Source organism: Cotesia typhae, unplaced genomic scaffold (genome assembly GCF_013202065.1).
Source record: "Cotesia typhae breed Kobodo isofemale line unplaced genomic scaffold, CoteBio_Ctyphae scaffold_121, whole genome shotgun sequence".
NCBI lineage: Eukaryota > Metazoa > Arthropoda > Insecta > Hymenoptera > Braconidae > Cotesia > Cotesia typhae.
This window is the reverse complement of record NW_027423773.1, coordinates 5,702,789-5,721,475: the sequence shown is the minus strand read 5'-3', so window position 1 is coordinate 5,721,475 and position 18,687 is coordinate 5,702,789. Positions and strand designations below refer to the sequence as shown.

General features: G+C 38.3%; 1 protein-coding gene across 1 annotated transcript; it reads left to right on the top strand.

The window, feature by feature from the left end:
* Positions 1–1,068: 1,068 nt before the first annotated feature.
* LOC141533896 (uncharacterized) lies at positions 1,069–1,769 on the top strand. The gene is made up of 3 exons (XM_074252990.1): positions 1,069–1,143; positions 1,265–1,539; positions 1,646–1,769. The coding sequence occupies exons 1-2, from the start codon at positions 1,069–1,071 to the stop codon at positions 1,535–1,537; spliced, it is 348 nt and encodes a 115-aa protein (XP_074109091.1). The 3' UTR covers positions 1,538–1,539; positions 1,646–1,769.
* Positions 1,770–18,687: the final 16,918 nt, after the last annotated feature.

The following is an 18,687-nucleotide window of genomic DNA, read 5'->3' as shown; positions in this document are numbered from 1 at the left end:
ACTTACTCTTTGCAGGATTTTTAATTATTACCGGATGCGTGATTCCGGGGCTGCGGTTAGCGCCTTTTCCTGGGTTGGGCCCTCTGATCGGTCCTTACGGCGGATAGAGTAGGATGGATTGGGCTGCTTATTTTTACGAAATGAATTGATTCGAACAAATTTCACTTCTCTTGACATTTATTTTTATAGACACTAAAACTCTTACACTTTAACAAATATGAATTTTAACGTAATTTAATCAAATGAATTTTATTAATTTGATTGAGCTAACGTCCTCCAGTCCCCCGTAGGGTAAAGTGCGCAAAACTAGCTTTTGAAATTTTGAATAACTTAATGACCGGATTCTCGCCTAAGTGCAGAGCAAATTAGAACTTGGAGATTCCGGTTCTTTAGGATTTATTTACTGGCCGAATTCTCGCCTAAGTGCAGGGCAAATTAGAACTTTAAGAATGCGACTCTTTAAGATACTTAAAATTAGTACGTGGCCTGCCGGTTAAACCGCGTCCAAACTTCCTTTAAGTGCAGTGCAAATTAAAGCAAAGGACTCTACAAGGCACGGGCCCGTCAATTAAACGCGGAAGTCGAATTAATTAATAAAAGACGGGGAGCTGTCTCCGTTTCTCGTTTTTAAATGCTCGCGGTGCTGAGTTTGCAGGAGTCCCCGCTATTCAACCAGCAGTCACGTAGCTTCTATTTTATTGTGGCTTTCGCGCATGGAGAAGTCTTCCATCTGCGCGGCTGATTTAAATTTAAAAAGAAAAAATTTACGGGTGGACATAACATTCCCCCGGAAAAGCGAAAAGCTAGTATAGTTTTTCGGTTTTCCTATGGCCACCTTCCCCATAAGCGAGAGCCACTTACAAATTTTATTTAATGTATTTTAACCTATTAAAAGAGTAGTGAGTAAAGTCATCTGGCGCGAATATTTAAATTTAAATTTATTATTTTAATCTCGCGCTGCATAATATGCTGACGGGTGGCTAATCCTTCTCGCCTCTCGATTTCGCGAAGCCGTGTCGAGTGTCAGTATCGTCTCGGCAGTGAGTAGCGTGAGTTCTGATTGTCGCGATGTATTTTGCTGGAAGGAATTTTGAAGGGTATGGTACGTGGTACCAAATGGCCGTAATGGTTCACGGGGAGAAGGTAAGTTAAATTTTGATGCATTCAGTGGGAGAAGGAATAGAAAAAGTGAAGGAAAGGAGAAGAATAAATAGAAAAGGTACCCTTCTCATTAGAAAATATATTTTTTTTTTTTTTTTTCTAGGACATAAGAGCGGGCATTGAAATCTTGAAGGCTTTGGCACGTCCGGTGAATCCAAGCCGGGCGTTGCTTTTGGCTTCTCGATTCATGGACGTGTTTGGTCCACTCCCTCCGGAGATCGTGGAAGCGGCGACCTTTTTCTGCCTGCAAGGCGCCGAAGGTTTAGCGGGATCTTCGGATCTTGAGGAAATGGTGTGCCCCAACAGCGAGGATATCGGGCGTTTGAGGATCGCCTTAATTGAGGCGATCTTCAATGGTTTGGTCACCATGACGTGATGGTAAGTCATTGTAAAATACTTCACAAGTTTTTCTTTGGAATGCCTACTTAAGCAGCATTCTGATTGTTGGAGATTATTTTATCTTTTGTTTGCTTCTTTGTTGCAGGCTAGGCGTATTGAGTGTCATCGGTCGCGCGAGAAGAGCTGATGTCAGGTCCCCTCTGCATTCCGGGGGCCGAGCCAATAGTAGCCAAATAGTAAAATAAAGAAAAAAATATATGTAGATAAAGAGAAGGAAAGTATATTTGTAAAAAAAAATTTTTTTTTTTTTTTTTTTTTTTTTTATAAATAAATTTATTTTTAAAAATAAAAGGTATTTTATATATATATTCTTTTTCTCTTTATTTTGTCTCTCTCCTTTTTCTCTATATCCTTTTCCCATCTCTTAATAATAATGATAATGATAATCGTAGTAGTTATGACGAAAGGCAAGAAGGTAAGTAGAATTTGGATTTATACGAAAGAAAGTAAGAATAAAGTGAAACAGGAATTAAGTGTAGTGAACAGATAAAGAGAAAGAAAGAAAACAAAAGTGAAATCCAAAAATAAAAGGAATAATTTCGATTAATAAGGATAAGAGAAGAAAAATTTTTTTTTGAATTAATTCTGGAAAGGTGGTACGAGAGGAGGGTAGATATCGGTACATGTATATAATTATATTCGTATGTGTATGTACGTGTGAGTTGTGTGTGGAGCATGCATTGAAGGCGGCACGGTTGTGGTGTAGTAGGCGTGGCTTACCGAGAGGCGACTGTAATTGAGCGAGTGTCGGTAAGCTACTTTGCTTGATGTAGCAGTTCTTTTATATTTACCGCTAGAGGACTCCTCCTGTTCTCTTTCTTACTTATACTCACTCTTATTGAATATTGAGTGTTCGAAATAAGAATTTTACAAAGAGAAACAAATCTTTATGATTTAATAATTTGGAACGATTTTAATGAGTGACGTTAGCTCGATTTTCTTAAAATCATTATAAAGTATAATTAATGTTAAAGTATTATATTAATAATATAATTAATATACATATAAAATTTTGTTGAATACTCGGTTATAACATATAAAATGTATAAAATGTAATATAATAGATATAATAGAGTTATAATAAGTAGTTATATTTATTATGACGTATAATGATAAAATGGCAATAGTAAAATAATGTGTAATATATAATTATAGTGATAGTAAAATGAAAACTATGATTGGGAGAATTATTTGGAAGGAGGAAGAAAATTTTTGTTTTCGGAAAAGAAATTTTAAAATAACGTTTTGCGTTATTCTCGCTCGTCCCCCCAAGGCCGGAGATAATTTTATTTTCGGTCTTGTGAGTCATAAAGCAGCAAAACTTTTCATAATTCGGATAATTTTACTGATTTTCATTATACTATCAACTATCTATTAAGGAAGGAAAATTTTTTTTTTTTTTTTTTTTATGTATTTTAGATTAGATTATTTGTTCAAACTGTTGACTCGTTTTTGGCATGAAGAATTTTACTATTATTTTTGTAAAACGAAATTATATAGGAAAGAAAGGATTCTATTATAATTTTGAAGTTATTTCTTACTTTTTCCGCAAAAGAGCCATCGGTTTGATTATGTAATAATTCTTTCATTGATGCTGGGTTTTTCTTCTAAATTGGTGATTTGTAGTCTCTTAATCGGAATGTTTTTGGTTTCTTTGGTGTTTTGACGATCTCTGGAGCTTCTTTGGTTGTTATTTTAGCTTTCATGGAGACGTTCATCTCGTTGTCGACATCGGTTCTTGTTGGAAGTGGTTCGTTGGCTTCTGGCAGGCTTGATGATTTTTCTTCGAATGTTTTCAGTTCGATTACGACTGGTTTTTCGTCTTTTCTGCTGGTCTGGCGAGGTTTCAATAGAAATCGGCGGCCAGTTTTATGTATGGCTATCCCCCCAATTATAAGTGATATTATTCCAATAGTTGATACTGTTCCTATAGTTATCTTCCGACTAATTTCTTCTTTTTGATGATCCAGGGCAATTAGTGCCATTTTCTCTTCGTTTTCTTCCAATCCTTGGCCCCAAGGTTCGAATTTGTCGATAATCGTAGCTGGATCTTGATTCTGTGCGAACAAATTTGGAGCTGCGTTGTTGGTTTTCAGGCTCGAGTTTAACGTTTCTAAGGATAGGTTAAAACTCGGGGCAATGAGGTCTATCTTTGTTGATTCTCTGGCAATCCCACGAATAGTGTATTCGTTACACGTCGCTTGGCATCCCTGATGGATATGTATCAGGCCGGTGCTATTAATTACCTGATTTTCGGCAGTTTGTCCTGGACATCTCCATTGAATATTTTCCTCCTTGCACGTCGAATATGCCCAGGTGTTTTTCTCGTTCATTTTTATCCAAGTTAATTTGCATTTTGGAATTATTCTTATATTACAATTCCGTAGATTTTTGGTTTTCGGATTCATCAATAATTCCATCTCGCAATCTACCTCGTTCACCAACTTGGTTGTTTTGGACAAGAGGTCTGGTGGGCATGCCATGTCTGGTCCGATTGGCTTGCAGTTGTTAATATAATCTTGTTCAGCGAGAAAATATTCATCAAACGATGGTTCTGACACGAGATATTTCGATGTTGGTTGAATTGTCAATGTTGATATTTGGTCTCCAATTTTCTCAGGCTTGGGAAGTGATTTTAGCTCATATGCTAACCATGGCGTCTGATCGAATAGTGGAACTGTAATTATTATCAGGAAATGTCCATTTGTTTTTCCTGTTTCCACTGTGGACACCCTGGCTAGTGTATTGATGTCCATGTGATTCAGAGGTTGAGGTGGGTTCAGCGTCGGGTGTTTTTTCATCATGTCAGCCGTTGCTTGATGCAGTTGTTTGGCTGACACTGTTAAATAGGTGAGTCTACCCCATTTCGCTTCTTCTATAATCTTTTCTGCCTTGTTTAGAATACGTAGATGGTTGGTCATCAGGTGAATATGTTCGTCTCCAGCCATTGAGAACAATTGGATTCTTTGTAGATCGCTCAATTGTTTATTTATTGCATGCTTGAGGTAGGCTGATGTTCGGACCAGTTCCTTGATCCTCTCGGTTATGTTTGATTCGTGTTTAAGGATCTCATTTATTTCACTCTTGATGATGTGAGTGTTGTTTTGGGATAGGTGTATTAATTCCCTATTGTTTTGGTATAGGTTGTCTATTTCCTTGATGATGTGCTCTTTGTCGCTGTAGTCCATGGTCCCAAACAGTTCTCGAGCTATTGTACCTACGAATCCGAACCAGGAGGCTCTTTTTGTGCGGTTTTGTGAGTCGAATTCTTCTAGTTGTGGGTCCTCGAGGAGTTGTCTTAGCCGATGTTGAGCTTGTTGAAGTTCTGCTTGTATTTCTCTATGGCTGTTGACCCTCAAATATGATGTGCAAATGTGCAAATATGATTGAATGATTGAATTTCGTTGAGCATATTCCGTAGGCTTCCCATAAACTTTGGTTCGAATGTGGGTACATATTCACCAGTTTGTCGATGTTGATTGAACTAATGAGTTGCCATTCTTCGCGGATCAGATGTATTTTCTTGAATGGATCGTAGAGTAGGCCTGGGTTGGCCTCCATTGGCTTTATTTTCGTTTCTCCTGCGCTCCATGCCAGATACCCCAGTCCCAAGAAGAGAAGTAGTACGGTGTTCATGTTGAAATTGTATTGGCTCTTATATACTGAAACAAACAACTTGGGTTTCTTTTTAGTCAAATTTTTCGCGGCTGGCTGGTTTAGCCTTATTCGGGTGGAGTAATTTTCGTTTCCCATTTTCTTTTTCTATTATTAAATTTCCCATTTCATTTATTTCGACTATTTCGTATGGACCGGTATAGTAAAGGTCTAATTTATTTTTTCTAGGTTCCTTCAACATGTATATGAGGTCTCCTACACTAAATTTTGTTGGGTGTATATGTTTGTCGAATCGGATTTTAGACTCGTGTTTAGCTCTCGTTAAATTTTCCGCAGATATTCGTTGAATTTCGGAAATTCGACTAATTAAGTCTGCTAGATGATCGTTATATGATTCGATTTTACTGAAGTCCGGAAATTAAGTTGGACTTCGGGCTTTTCTTCCGTACAAAATTTCGTATGGTGTAAATTTTGTGGCTGTGTGCACGGTGGTGTTATAATTCAACATTGCCATTGGGACATACCGATCCCAGTTACTGAATTTATCTACATAAGCCCGGAGGTAATCGATTAAAGGCTGGTGAGATCGTTCCAAGGCTCCGTTCGATTGTGGATAGTAGGAGGAAGTTGTTATTCTTTGAATTCTCAGTGCTTTGGCTAGCTGTTCAATTAATTTGCTTGTGAATGAAGTGCCCTTATCTGATAGAATTACGCGAGGGCACCCATAAAGAGCGATATAATGATTTAACAGGGCATCTGCAACAGTTACTGCTCTGATATCAGGGAGAGTAACTGCCGCAGCTGCTTTAGAAAAATTATCCTGGATCGTTAGGATGTGTACATTTCCGTCAGGGGTCATGGGCAGGGGTCCTTCCGTATCTATACTAATTTTTTCGAAAGGTTCGAAGGGTGTGTCTGTGATGAACATAGGCTGTTTGGTTTTTATTCGCGTGAGTTTATTTTTCTGGCATATCTCGCATGCTCGTATATAATTGTAGATTTTATCTTTCATTCCTGGCCAGTAATATTTTTCGCGAATACGCCAATATGTTTTTACCACACCTTTGTGGCCCCCTATTAAGCTGTTATGATTTTCCTCAATTATTTTTGTTCGAAGGGATTCGTCTGGTACCTCGATGTTCCCTTCGCACAAGGTAATTGTTATTGGACAGTCTCTTAGTTCGTGTAATAAATAGGCTTTTATGTCTAAGTCGTCAAATTCGTCCCCCTGCTTTGCACAGCGAAACGAATGAATGTCGTGTTTGTGCATTGACTGTCGAAGATTTCTCAATCCTTCGATCAGGTCGATAGGGTCTAATTTTTCGAAATGTTTTGTTTTGATAAATACCGTAAAGATTTTACAACGACCTAGCTTGGTGACGAATACGTCCCCCTTTGTAGGCTTTGAGGCGTGAAGGTCATCGGCATTTATAAATTTTAAGTCGCGGAGCAGCTTCGCTACGGGTTTTGTTATTTCGCAATCAGCTGCTAAAAAGTGTACTAAGTGGTCTCGAGCGTAAGTAAGCCCGTCTCGGCTGGTTGAAAATTTGATTTTTATGTCGGACCCTTTTGGCGGTATACTTTCGTCTGAACTCGAGGGTGAAGATATTCTTGGTCGATGGCGCCTTTCAGCAAAAATATCTTCAGCCTCTTCGAAAGTTGGAGGGTCGTAGGCGACAAATGGTGGTCCGAATCGGCTGTTCCCTACGTCATCCCCCACTGTTTTATTCCCGCTTGTAGTTGTTTCGCGTCTAATTTTATTGGAATCGCTAGGCTTTTCCGAATTGCTAAGTGATTTAATATTATTATTAACCTGTGAATTATTTAGTTTTGATTCCGTTTCGATAAGTGTGTTATTGGGGTTGGCCGATACGGTTCCGGCCCTTTCGGTTATTGCTTCGCCGTTTTCGTCTATGATTTGGCCGCTAACATGGTCATAATGGATCCCCATGGCCGCTAATTCATCGGGAATGAGGACTCTTCCGAAGATTGGGGTTCGGGGTTCTGGACCGTCTCCTAAATATCCCGCGAATCGCGATCTGTTTACGTTCTGGGGAGTGAAAGTATTTATGTTTGACTCGTTTCTATCGTATGTATCGGTGACGTTTCTGAAATTAATGTCGTCTGTTTCAGTCGAGGGCTCTGGTTCCATGATGATGGGCTTTTCTGCTCCGCTGGAATCTCCGCTTTTTCCGGTTTCTTCTGGACTGATATCGCTGCTTGATCCTTCCTCAGGGTATTCGCTGTTGTCTCTTAGAAATTCGTCGACATTAATTTCGGTTGCAGTGTCATTGTCTAACGAGTCTTCTTCATTACTCCAGAGTGGAGGCATTTTGCTGAGTGCTTGGCGGATTGTTTTTGCTGTCTCAGAACTCGTTCGTTTTAATTCGGCTAACTCTTGGGGAGTGTAGTTGAATATCGCTTCTTCTCGTCGGATTTTCTCTAGAACTCGCTCCCGATGGATGTTTTCCAGTGGTGGCCGTCTTTTGAGGAGTTCATCAAACATTTCTATTAATTCGTGCGTTAACCGTCGTTGTTTTTGTGGAACCCTCATTTCGCTGTCACTTTCAGTTGCTTCATCCTTCTCTGCCTCGTCGTCCCCCTCTTGGCCAATGTCAGGTGTTTTATTACTTGTGCTTGGTCCTGGCAGGAAAACCTCGTCGTCCCCCTGTTCTTCATTTCCGGCTTCTTGAATCTTCGGATCTTCTGAGGTTATATCTAGATCGCTGGTTTCGTGATAATTCACTTTTGGTGGGACTCGTGTTTTTCCCATTTCTCTTTTCCTAAGTCGAGAGGCAATTGTTTCTCTTGCTTCGGGAGCGCTGCTGACTCGTGGTCTATTTTTTGATTCGATAGGGCGACCGGGGCGTTTGACCGATTGGATCGCCTCTTCATCCGAGAGATTTTTATTTAATCTTTTTGGTTTTGTTAAAGCAGAAATCGGTAACGCTAGAGGATTATTTTCGGTATTATTATTTATTGTGAGTTCTGGAGATTCTGGACGCCCTTCCGGGTTGTAAGAGAGCCCTTCCGCGTATTGCTCGGTGATCTTATGCCGGACTACGACGTTAAATTTGTATCTACTTAATTTAGAGCGCCATTTAGCTTGTCTTTCGGTGACAGTTGCGCTATCCCTTAACCAGGTAACGCAAGGGCTACTGGTTATTAGAGTAAAATGTTTTTGTAGATACGGTCGGAATTGTTGAATTGCGTAAACTATTGCAAGGCATTGTTTTTCTACGTCAGTATATCGGGTTTCGGTGTCGTGAAATACCCTTGAAACGCAAGAGACTATTTTTTCTCCATCTTTTTCCGGATCGTCCCTCACTGTCGTCGCTTGACTGAGAATTCCGGATATTCCCGAGTCCGACGGATGGACAGCTAGGATGAAAGGTTTGTTAAAATCTGGGTATTTAAGGAAAGAATCTTCGCAGAGGGCATTTTTGATATCGTCAAATGCCATTTGCGCTTCTTCAGTCCATATGAAAGGTTTCGTTTTTCGCGTAAGATCTGTTATGGGCTTAGCCCTTTCCGCGAAATTTTGGATGAATCTACGATAATAATTGGCGAGTCCCATAAATTTTCTGGCTTCTGTATGATTTCTAGGTCGCGACGCGTTTTTGAGTGATGAAATTTTTTTCGGGTCTGGTTTTATACCCTCTTTTGTTATTACGTGACCCAAATAGTCTACTTCCGGGCAGAGAAATTTACATTTTTCCGGTTGGAGAGTGAGACCCGCTTCTCTCAATCTGTTGAATAATCATTGCACTCTCACACCATGTTCTTCTAGGGTTTTACCATAGCTAACTAAATCGTCGATATAAATAAATAATTCCGTCCCTTTTAACCCGCTTAAGGTGGAATCCATCATTCGTTGGAAGATAGATGGAGCGCATTCTAGGCCAAAAGGCATGCAACAATATTCCCAGTGGCCATCTGGGGTCGAAAATGCCGTTTTTGGCGCATCTGCGGGATGCATTGGGACCTGGTGGAAACCCATGGCGAGATCGAAGACACTGAAGAAGTTAGCGACGCCTAACTGGTCTAAAATATCGATAATTAGAGGTAGAGGATAGGCATCTCCTCTAGTGATTTTATTTAGTTGCCTGAAGTCGATAACCATTCTATGTTTTTTTATCGAAGGATCATTAGATTTTTTTGGTACGATCCACAAAGGTGAGTTGTACGGAGAGTTAGATTTTCGAATTATTCCCTGTTTTTCGAGATTTTCGACCTGCCTGGCGATTTCTTCCCGATGTTCTGGGGAAATCGATACTGTTTTATTCTCACTGGTTCATTGGTGGTGGTTTCAATCCGGCAGGTGAAATTTTTGAGCAACCCAGCTTGTCTCCGGGAAGATGAAAGACGTCGTGATTGTTTTTATGAGCTCTTGGACTTGTTCTTTTTCTTCTTCATTTAGATGACCTAGGGGTATTTTCTGAAGTATGGTCTTAATGCGTACTTCCGGATTGGCTATACGACTAGAATTTTCGATGGAAGGGTCATCGGACTCGTCCCCGTCTGAACTAGGGTTACTGAACTCGAAATCTTCGAGTGCTTGGGGTCCGATGTCAATGTCGACTGGATTTGAATTAAGATTAATGACCATACACGTGGCGTAACCGTCCTCTACCTTGACGACGGCCTCTCCTTCAAGGACTCCATCCGGAAGTTTCATTCGAGGGAGATATCCCTCGTTCTTTTCGAAGTCTTGGACTGGTATTGCTACTACCATTTTCGTACGAGGTGGTAATGTATAGCTTGAAGAGGGCTTTGTTTTAAGGCTAAAAGAGGTTGTTTTTGTTGGAGAAGATAACAGAACCAAAGTTTGATTGTCATACGAGATTTCAGCTTTTTCGGTTTCAAGGAAATTGTTTCCCAGGATTCCCACTCCGGGGAATGGTAAATCCTCCCGACAAACCTGAAATTCGACTTCGATATTGAGAATTTTCAATTTAACTACTCCTAGGGTCTCAAAGGTACTGTCGCTGAGACCTCGGAATTTCCTAGCTTTTCCGGTGTCGATAATTGTTTCAGGTTTTAACGCGGATACATTGACGAGGCATACATCCCCGCCTGTATCGATGAGGAATCGCTGGTAGTTACCTAGGAGCAGATTACACGAGATATATACCTTTGGCCCAGTTCCTAGAGCGAGGATCTTTTGCTCGGGGAACCTTCCTGGGTTGATGATCGGTATTGGTTGAATAGGTCTGTTTTTCATTACTAGAGTATTCCAGTAAAACGAGATAGTTACGCGATTTTGAATGAAAAATTCATTTCCGAGAATAGCTTTATAACCGCCGGGTGGTTTTGGTACGAGATGGAACGTGATTTTAACTCCGAATATTTTTAGACTGATAGAACCGGTTATAGGCATTGAGCTTGTAGCTATACCTCCAACTACTCCTGTATCTTCGATGTTACAGGGGATTTCGTCGCACAGTTCTTCGATGCAGAGTAAGTTAAGGTCGGAACCGGTGTCGAGAAGGGCGTTTACTCCGCCTTTTCGAAGTCCTGGACTACATAGATGGACTGTAGGGCCTCTTCCTGTAGTTAGGCACTTTGATTCGTCCTCGCCTGGGCTCGTAGCTCTCCTGCGGTCATCAATTGAGGATTCTGCTGTCCTGCTGGTGACGTCAAGTTGTTTTGGATTGGTTGTTGTTCTGGTCTCGGTAGAGACATTGGTTCCGTCATAGTCGATTGATGTTCTAAGACCTGCTTCTGGGAATTTTGCAGGATTGATCGAGGGTATTGATTTTGATAATTTCGGTATTGACTCCTTGGATATTGCTGATAATTGTTGGGAGTCCTCGCTGAAGTACACGGAGACTGGACGGGCATACTCGCCATTGCCTCCGGTTGACGAGCACCCGATCCGTTTAAAGGATCGTACGCGTCTCGAAGTTCTCCTTTTGCGCAAAATGGACAGTTACAGATTATCGTTGGGTCCGATCTGTGCCGTAATTTTGCCTCTTGCGAATCTTCGTCTTCTTCAAAGCGTACCGCCCTCTTTGTAGGACCTGGTACTCCCGGATGAAAACGATTTTGGTTATAATTTTGAAAAGTCCGCGGTTGATAATAATTTTGAGTCTTAGGCATATATTGTGTATTTCGCTCGGTTCCGAACGTGAAAGTAGAGCCCATCATTTGTTGTTCTACTTGATAACCCGTGCCGTAGTGACTGTCAGGAGCGTAGTCTTCATATGTGTCGGGAAATGGGTCATCGTAATACCGAGGAGCGCTTGTTCTTGGACCTTGACTATATTCTTGATATGCCAAGGTGCGGGGTAATTCGCGATAATTACCACGATCGTCATAATCACGAGAAGATCTCGGCATTTGCGGATAATGTCGGTTACCATCTTGTCCACGTCGTCGGTGAAATTCCACTGAGGGTGGAAGTGATTCTCCGGGAGTGAGTCCATCATCTCTCATAGATCGTCTTCGTTCCGGTCTTCTATACGCGTCGTTTTCGATGGCGAGATACATGTCATTTAACGTTTCGGCTCTTCTTATTTTACATAGGCACCGTAAGAAGTCTGGTAGGTATTCGTATAGGGTAGTAGCCGCTGTTTTCTCAAATGTACGTTTTACTACGGCCCTATCAGCTTCGGAAGCTAGATTTTTCTGCCACGTGATATATGGGTCGCCTCTTTTGAGTTTTCGACCTAGGACTAGTAAGATATCTTCTACCGAGCCTAATTCGACATGTTCAACCAATCTCTTGGCTCGTCCATATAGTTTTTGGGCTATACGACGGGCGAAGAAGTCTTGGTTGTCTGCTGGGATGCTCGGTAGCCAATTTCTTACTATCCCATCGAATAATTCGAAATCTTTTACTGCGTTTGGCCCTTCCCCGTTAAAATAGGGGAGGGCATCGTGTAGCTCTTTGGCCAATGTTTGAATTTGAGTGTTAAGAAGTTCCTCGTTTATAGAGGTGTTTACGCGGAAAGTTCTCCTAGCCATGATTCCGAACGGAAAATCGTTCGAACAAGGGACAAAAAACGTTCCTTCTTCATCCTCGAAGGGTTCCACGGTTCTAGTGTGATCTAACTTGAAGTACAATTTGACTATTCTGGGTAACGTTTGAATTTAGACGAAGGTTGGGAAGGAACTTTTCGCTCGAAGAACTCAAAATAAAGGAAAAATTAAAAATCGAATTTTATTTGATTTAAATCGCGATGTATTTTTATCGGTCACTAGGTAAGTAGGTCACAGCTGTTGAGTGCAATAACCGGAGGAAAAGATTAGCTATCGTGTATATAGAGTTACAGAATGTTGAGTACGGACGGATAGACACGGAAGAGTTGAAGGACGTGTGTTTACTATAAGCAATTTCAAGATAGTAATAAAGGAAGAATCAAATATTTTACTCAGACAGTAATGAATAAAATTGAAAGGAAATTCTAACACCTTGACCAATTCCTAGTTTCCAGCAAAAAAATTTTGAATTTCATTATTAGTTTTATATAAAAAAATTGAATATAAAAAATTTTAAATATAAAAATCTCAGACGAAATTTCAAATAAGATTGGAGTAAAATTACACCAATGTATGAACACTAAAGCCTGAAGTTAAATTTAAATTTCGCTTACTCAGCGGAATGTAAGATAATGAATTAATCTAAGTTCTATAACAAGATTTTATAATAACAAAAAAAATTTCTAATAGTTTTCTATTTATGTGAGCTCTTTGGAGTTCAATTTTTGAAGATTTGAAAGAAAGATGAGCGGATAAGAATTTAGGTTTTTAGGTTCGAGGTGGAGATTTAGGGTCGATCGGAGGGAGTTTGTACTCGAACGGCGCTTTGATGGGGGCTTGGGTTTGGCGAATCTTTAATATTGTTTCGTAAAGTTCCGCGACGGCTTTAACGTTTTCTATAATCTTTGGCCCACCAGCCTTTTTATCGGTTACGTTCTTCGCGGGTTCAGTATCTTCTTCCCAATATTTAGTTTCTATCAACGGGCGGTGATATACCTTGCCGTTGATAAAATCTGAATGAACTTGTTTTAAGTGATATCGATAGCCCGAACGTCTATTCTTTCCCATCGGCTCTTTAAAGTTTTCAAAAAAAAATTCTACAGCATCAAAAATAAAAACGTCAATTAGTCGACGCAGTAACCGATCGCAAAACCAAAATTTTGTAAATAAATTGATTTCCCCAAAAAAAAATTTTTTTATTTTAAAATTTCGGGTCACGAAAATATAATTCGATTTCTAGGGGAAGGGAGAAAAATTTCTTATGGTATTCGTAACCGTGTACCCAAAAAAAACTTTTAATATTACAAACGAGGGAAAGAAATTTCAACAAAAATATTCAGTATCACAAAAATTATATAAAAAAAAAAATGTTGTTATTCAAATAGTAGCATCTCGTGTCAGCAGAGATTCCGAAGAGAAAGGGAAAAAATTTTATATATATAAAAACAAATAGATAAAAAAATTTCGAATTTTTTTTTAAATTTTCTTTCTTATTTTGATAAAAACTTTATTTTTAGCCAGATAAAGTGTGATCGAGGGAAGGTGCTAAATTCAAAGCACCCTTCCCAAGAGTTAAGTTTTTGAAAGTTTTCTCAGCTAAAGAAAGTGCTGTTAAGCACCCTTCCAGAACTGGAAACCTTTGTGTAGAGAAGGTGCTAAATTCAAAGCACCCTTCTCGTAATGTGTAAGTATAAGTGTAAAGGGTTCAAAATAATTTTTACCCAAAATAAGTCCTTGTTAACTAATTTCTAAAAATAGATTAAAATGATGAAAGACAAAAATGAACTTCTATAAATAAAATTCGAGTAATAGAAGTTAAAATAGTATCCGTAAACTGCTTAATTAGTAAACAAAAATTCTTTAAACGGACGTGCAATATTTCTGCTGACAAGAGATACACGTGCGAGTTCCGCGTGATGCGAACCGCACCTCGAATAAAGAAACGTCAGCGAATCTTTATTTTATTATTAGATTAAGAAAGGAAAATTATAGGAATGAAAAAGATAATGAAAAGAAATGATTTTATTTTAAATTTTATAACTCCAAAAAAAATGCAAACTAAATTCTTTAGCGAATTATAAGAAAATTTTGGTGTGAACAAAAAAATTTGTTAAGCAAAATTTTGAATTTCTGGAGTTAATGATATATATGAAAAGATTTTTCGAATTTTAAATAAGACTTGAAAATTTATAAAATTTAAGAATAAAAGAAACTGATAAATTTAGTTTTTAAGAGAGAGATTTTAAACTGTCAAAATTAAAATTTACTTAACAGTGGAATTTACTCGATTTTAATAAGAACTTAGATAGTTTGAAAACGAAAAGAAGAATAATTTTTAGAGAATTTAAATTTTCTCAAACGAAAGTTAAATAATTTCGTACTCGAAATCCCATCTTCGGCGCCTTGCAGGCAGAAAAAGGTCGCCGCTTCCACGATCTCCGGAGGGAGTGGACCAAACACGTCCATGAATCGAGAAGCCAAAAGCAACGCCCGGCTTGGATTCACCGGACGTGCCAAAGCCTTCAAGATTTCAATGCCCGCTCTTATGTCCTAGAAAAAAAAAAAAAAAAAAAAAAATATATTGTCTAATGAGAAGGGTACCTTTTCTATTTATTCTTCTCCTTTCCTTCACTTTTTCTATTCCTTCTCCCACTGAATGCATCAAAATTTAACTTACCTTCTCCCCGTGAACCATTACGGCCATTTGGTACAACGTACCATACCCCTCAAAATTCCTTCCAGCAAAATACATCGCGTCAATCAGAACTCACGCTACTCACTGTCGAGACGATACTGACACTCGACACGGCTTCGCGAAATCGAGAGACGAGAAGGATTAGCCACCCGTCAGCATATTATGCAGCGCGAGATTAAAATAATAAATTTAAATTTAAATATTCGCGCCAGATGACTTTACTCACTACTCTTTTAATAGGTTAAAATACATTAAATAAAATTTGTAAGTGGCTCTCGCTCATGGGGAAGGTGGCCATAGGAAAACCGAAAAACTATACTAGCTTTTCGCTTTTCCGGGGGAATGTTATGTCCACCCGTAAATTTTTTCTTTTTAAATTTAAATCAGCCGCGCAGATGGAAGACTTCTCCATGCGCGAAAGCCACAATAAAATAGAAGCTACGTGACTGCTGGTTGAATAGCGGGGACTCCTGCAAACTCAGCACCGCGAGCATTTAAAAACGAGAAACGGAGACAGCTCCCCGTCTTTTGTTAATTAATTCGACTTCCGCGTTTAATTGACGGGCCCGTGCCTTGTAGAGTCCTTTGCTTTAATTTGCACTGCACTTAAAGGAAGTTTGGACGCGGTTTAACCGGGAGGCCACGTACTAATTTTAAGTATCTTAAAGAGTCGCATTCTTAAAGTTCTAATTTGCCCTGCACTTAGGCGAGAATTCGGCCAGTAAATAAATCCTAAAGAACCGGAATCTCCAAGTTCTAATTTGCTCTGCACTTAGGCGAGAATCCGGTCATTAAGTTATTCAAAATTTCTTAAAAGCTAGTTTTGCGCACTTTACCCTACGGGGGACTGGAGGACGTTAGCTCAATCAAATTAATAAAATTCATTTGATTAAATTACGTTAAAATTCATATTTGTTAAAGTGTAAGAGTTTTAGTGTCTATAAAAATAAATGTCAGAAAGTGAAATTTGTTCGAATCAATTCATTTCGTAAAAATAAGCAGCCCAATCCATCCTACTCTATCCGCCGTAAGGACCGATCAGAGGGCCCAACCCAGGAAAAGGCGCTAACAGCAGCCCCGGAATCACGCATCCGGTAATAATTAAAAATCCTGCAAAGAGTAAGTACATCTTTTCTTAATAAAAATCCGTAATCAGTCTCAAACGAAGGCGTGGTAAATTCGTCCGTCGAAAACGTCCCACATAAATAATTAAAACAACGGAATTAAAAACTCCGTTGCGTATTCTTTAAGCCGTTAGTCCAAACCTCCTCCGTTTACGCTACCACTTAAACGCCCTTGGACATAACAATTCATAGTTTTCTATGGATATGGATTAATTATTGATAAATAATAGAATAAAAAAATTAGTTAAATAAAATGTGAAATGAAATAGAAAAAATTTCATTAGGTCTGGTAGTATGGATTTTTTATTAATCGACATGAAGCTAAGACCTAGTAAAAAAAATAATAGTCGGTTATTATTATTTACATGACAATCAACTGTCAGGTTGCAATTCGAATTAAATAATCGTACAAAAATAACTTGAACTGAAAAATAATTAATCGAGTATTATAATCACTTACAATTAAATTTCATTGTTCTCTTACTTATCGATTTAAGTCTAAAAATTATTAACGCCATCATTCTTACAGAGGACGTTAGATATTTAGGCTTTGTATCAGTCGGTAATCCGATTGTTATGATGTACTTGTAACAGGGTAAAATTACCCTTAATCGATAAGTCACCGGATATCGATAATTATTTGACATAGCACTGGCGCGTCTCGATCTTCGGGCCTAAAGAAAGAATAGGAGGGGGTGAGTTTGGGTTAAAATAGGTGAGCCGTGCAGTGGAAAAGGGAGAAGTAGTGTGACCGCCAGACTGAGTGCCACGGAAATTAAGAAGGACCGATCCCCGGAGTAGTGACGAGACGAAGGAAGCCAACTACAACTAGGACTTTATCCTCTACGAGTGAGTTAGATCATCGTTTTGTTCGTCAAGGTGTCAATTATTGCTCTGTGGGAAGGAAGTGGACCGCGGTTTATCAAATGTCCAGTTACTTCTCCTAATTATTTATCAATTGGATCGTTAATCGACGAAAATTTAATTCAATAAATAAATCGTGGAACATTTGCTAGTCTTTGGATTGAGTGATTTTCATGGGGGTTTATACCCGGGGATCGCTCGATCGACCTTGCGGGGAAAGTTTTAATACCTGAAAGTTTGCAATCAATTAACTAACATCTAAGAAATTTCATTAAATTAATTTTTCGATAATTAACTGAGTAAAATTGATTAACTTTTGTCATTGAGAAAAATAGATAAAATTTTATTCGTGGAATTTTCGTCAAGCGTCAGTTTTGTGTCGCATAAATTCCAATACCCAAGGTCAAGCCAGACTTGACTAGCGAATGTTCTAGCAAATAAAATTGACTATTTCGACTCGTGTCGAATTTTTTATAATAGCTAAAACTAGTAGAAAATTATTAAGAATTTTATATTAAGAATTAATTACTAAGAATATTTTATATTAAGAAAATTATTAAGAGTTAATTATTGAAAATAATATAGATTGGAAAATTATTAAGTATATTATATTAGGAATTATTTATTGAAAATATTTTATTGTAAAGCTAATTATTTTATATCACGTGGAAATTTAGTAAAATTTTCGGATTAAATCCGTGAAATAGTTAAATTAAAATTACTGAGATTGATAATTATCGGCGTGGATATTAAGTCCAAGAAATCAGTTAAGTGAGTTAGAATTGTCATAGTAAGGGTTTAATCAGAATTAGTTAATTAAACTTTTGTTAATAATTTTGAACTTGATTGTAAAGAATTATATTGTGATTAATTTATTTAACAAAAGTTAATTCAAGGTATTAAGCCTCTCGTTCGAAATAATGACTTAGGAATTTTAAGCTGTTTTAATATTTTAAACCAAGGAAGATTAGCAATCGAAAATTGAAAGTTGGAGATTAGTTCAAAGCTATTTGGAAATTGATTGTTAATTGAAAATTGTCGTTTTATTAAGATACTAATGATTGAATAATTTAAATATATTGTAATTAAATTAAAATCATTTTTTCAAATTTAAAATTATAAAATTCAATTAAGCGAGGTGTTATGTCCACCCCAAAATTTTTCTTTAAATTTAAATCACCTGCGCAGATGGAAGACTTCTCCATGCGCGAAAGCCACAATAAAATATAAGCTACGCGACTGCTGGTTGACTAGCGGGGACTTCTGCAATCTCAGCACCGCGAGTATTTAAAAAGGCGATCAACAGCCAACGCCTTGTCTTTGATCAAGTAATTCGACTTCCGCGTTTAATTGACGGACCCGAGCCTTGTAAAAATCACTCATCTTAAATTGCTCTGCACTTAAGACGAGTTCAGATTCGGTTCAACCAGCAGGCCACGTATTAGTTATTAGTTCTAAAAATCTAGAGAACCGGAATCTCAAAGTTCTAATTTGCTCTGCACTTAGGCGAGAATCCGGGCAGTAAGTTTAAATAAAGTATCTCTAAAAGCTAAATTTGCGCACTTTACCCTACGGGGACTGGAGGACGTTAGCTCATTTAAATTACTAAAATTCATTAAATTAAATTCTTTAAAAAAAATTCAAATTGTGAAAGTGTAAGTTTTAATGTTTATAAAAATAAATCTCAATTAAAGTGAAATCAGTTTCCAACAAGTCATTTCATAAAATAAGAAGCCCGAAATATAAGCAGCCCAAATCCACCCTACTCCATCCGCTGCGAGAACCAACCAAAGGGCCCAATCAAGGAACAGGCACTAACAGCTGCCCTAAAATCACGGATCTGAC

Coding starts and splice junctions, on each gene's coding strand:
- LOC141533896 (XM_074252990.1), top strand. CDS start 1,069: ATGTATTTTGCTGGAAGGAATTTTGAAGGGTATGGTACGTGGTACCAA. Junction 1,144..1,264: donor TAATGGTTCACGGGGAGAAG/GTAAGTTAAATT, acceptor TTTTTTTTCTAG/GACATAAGAGCGGGCATTGA.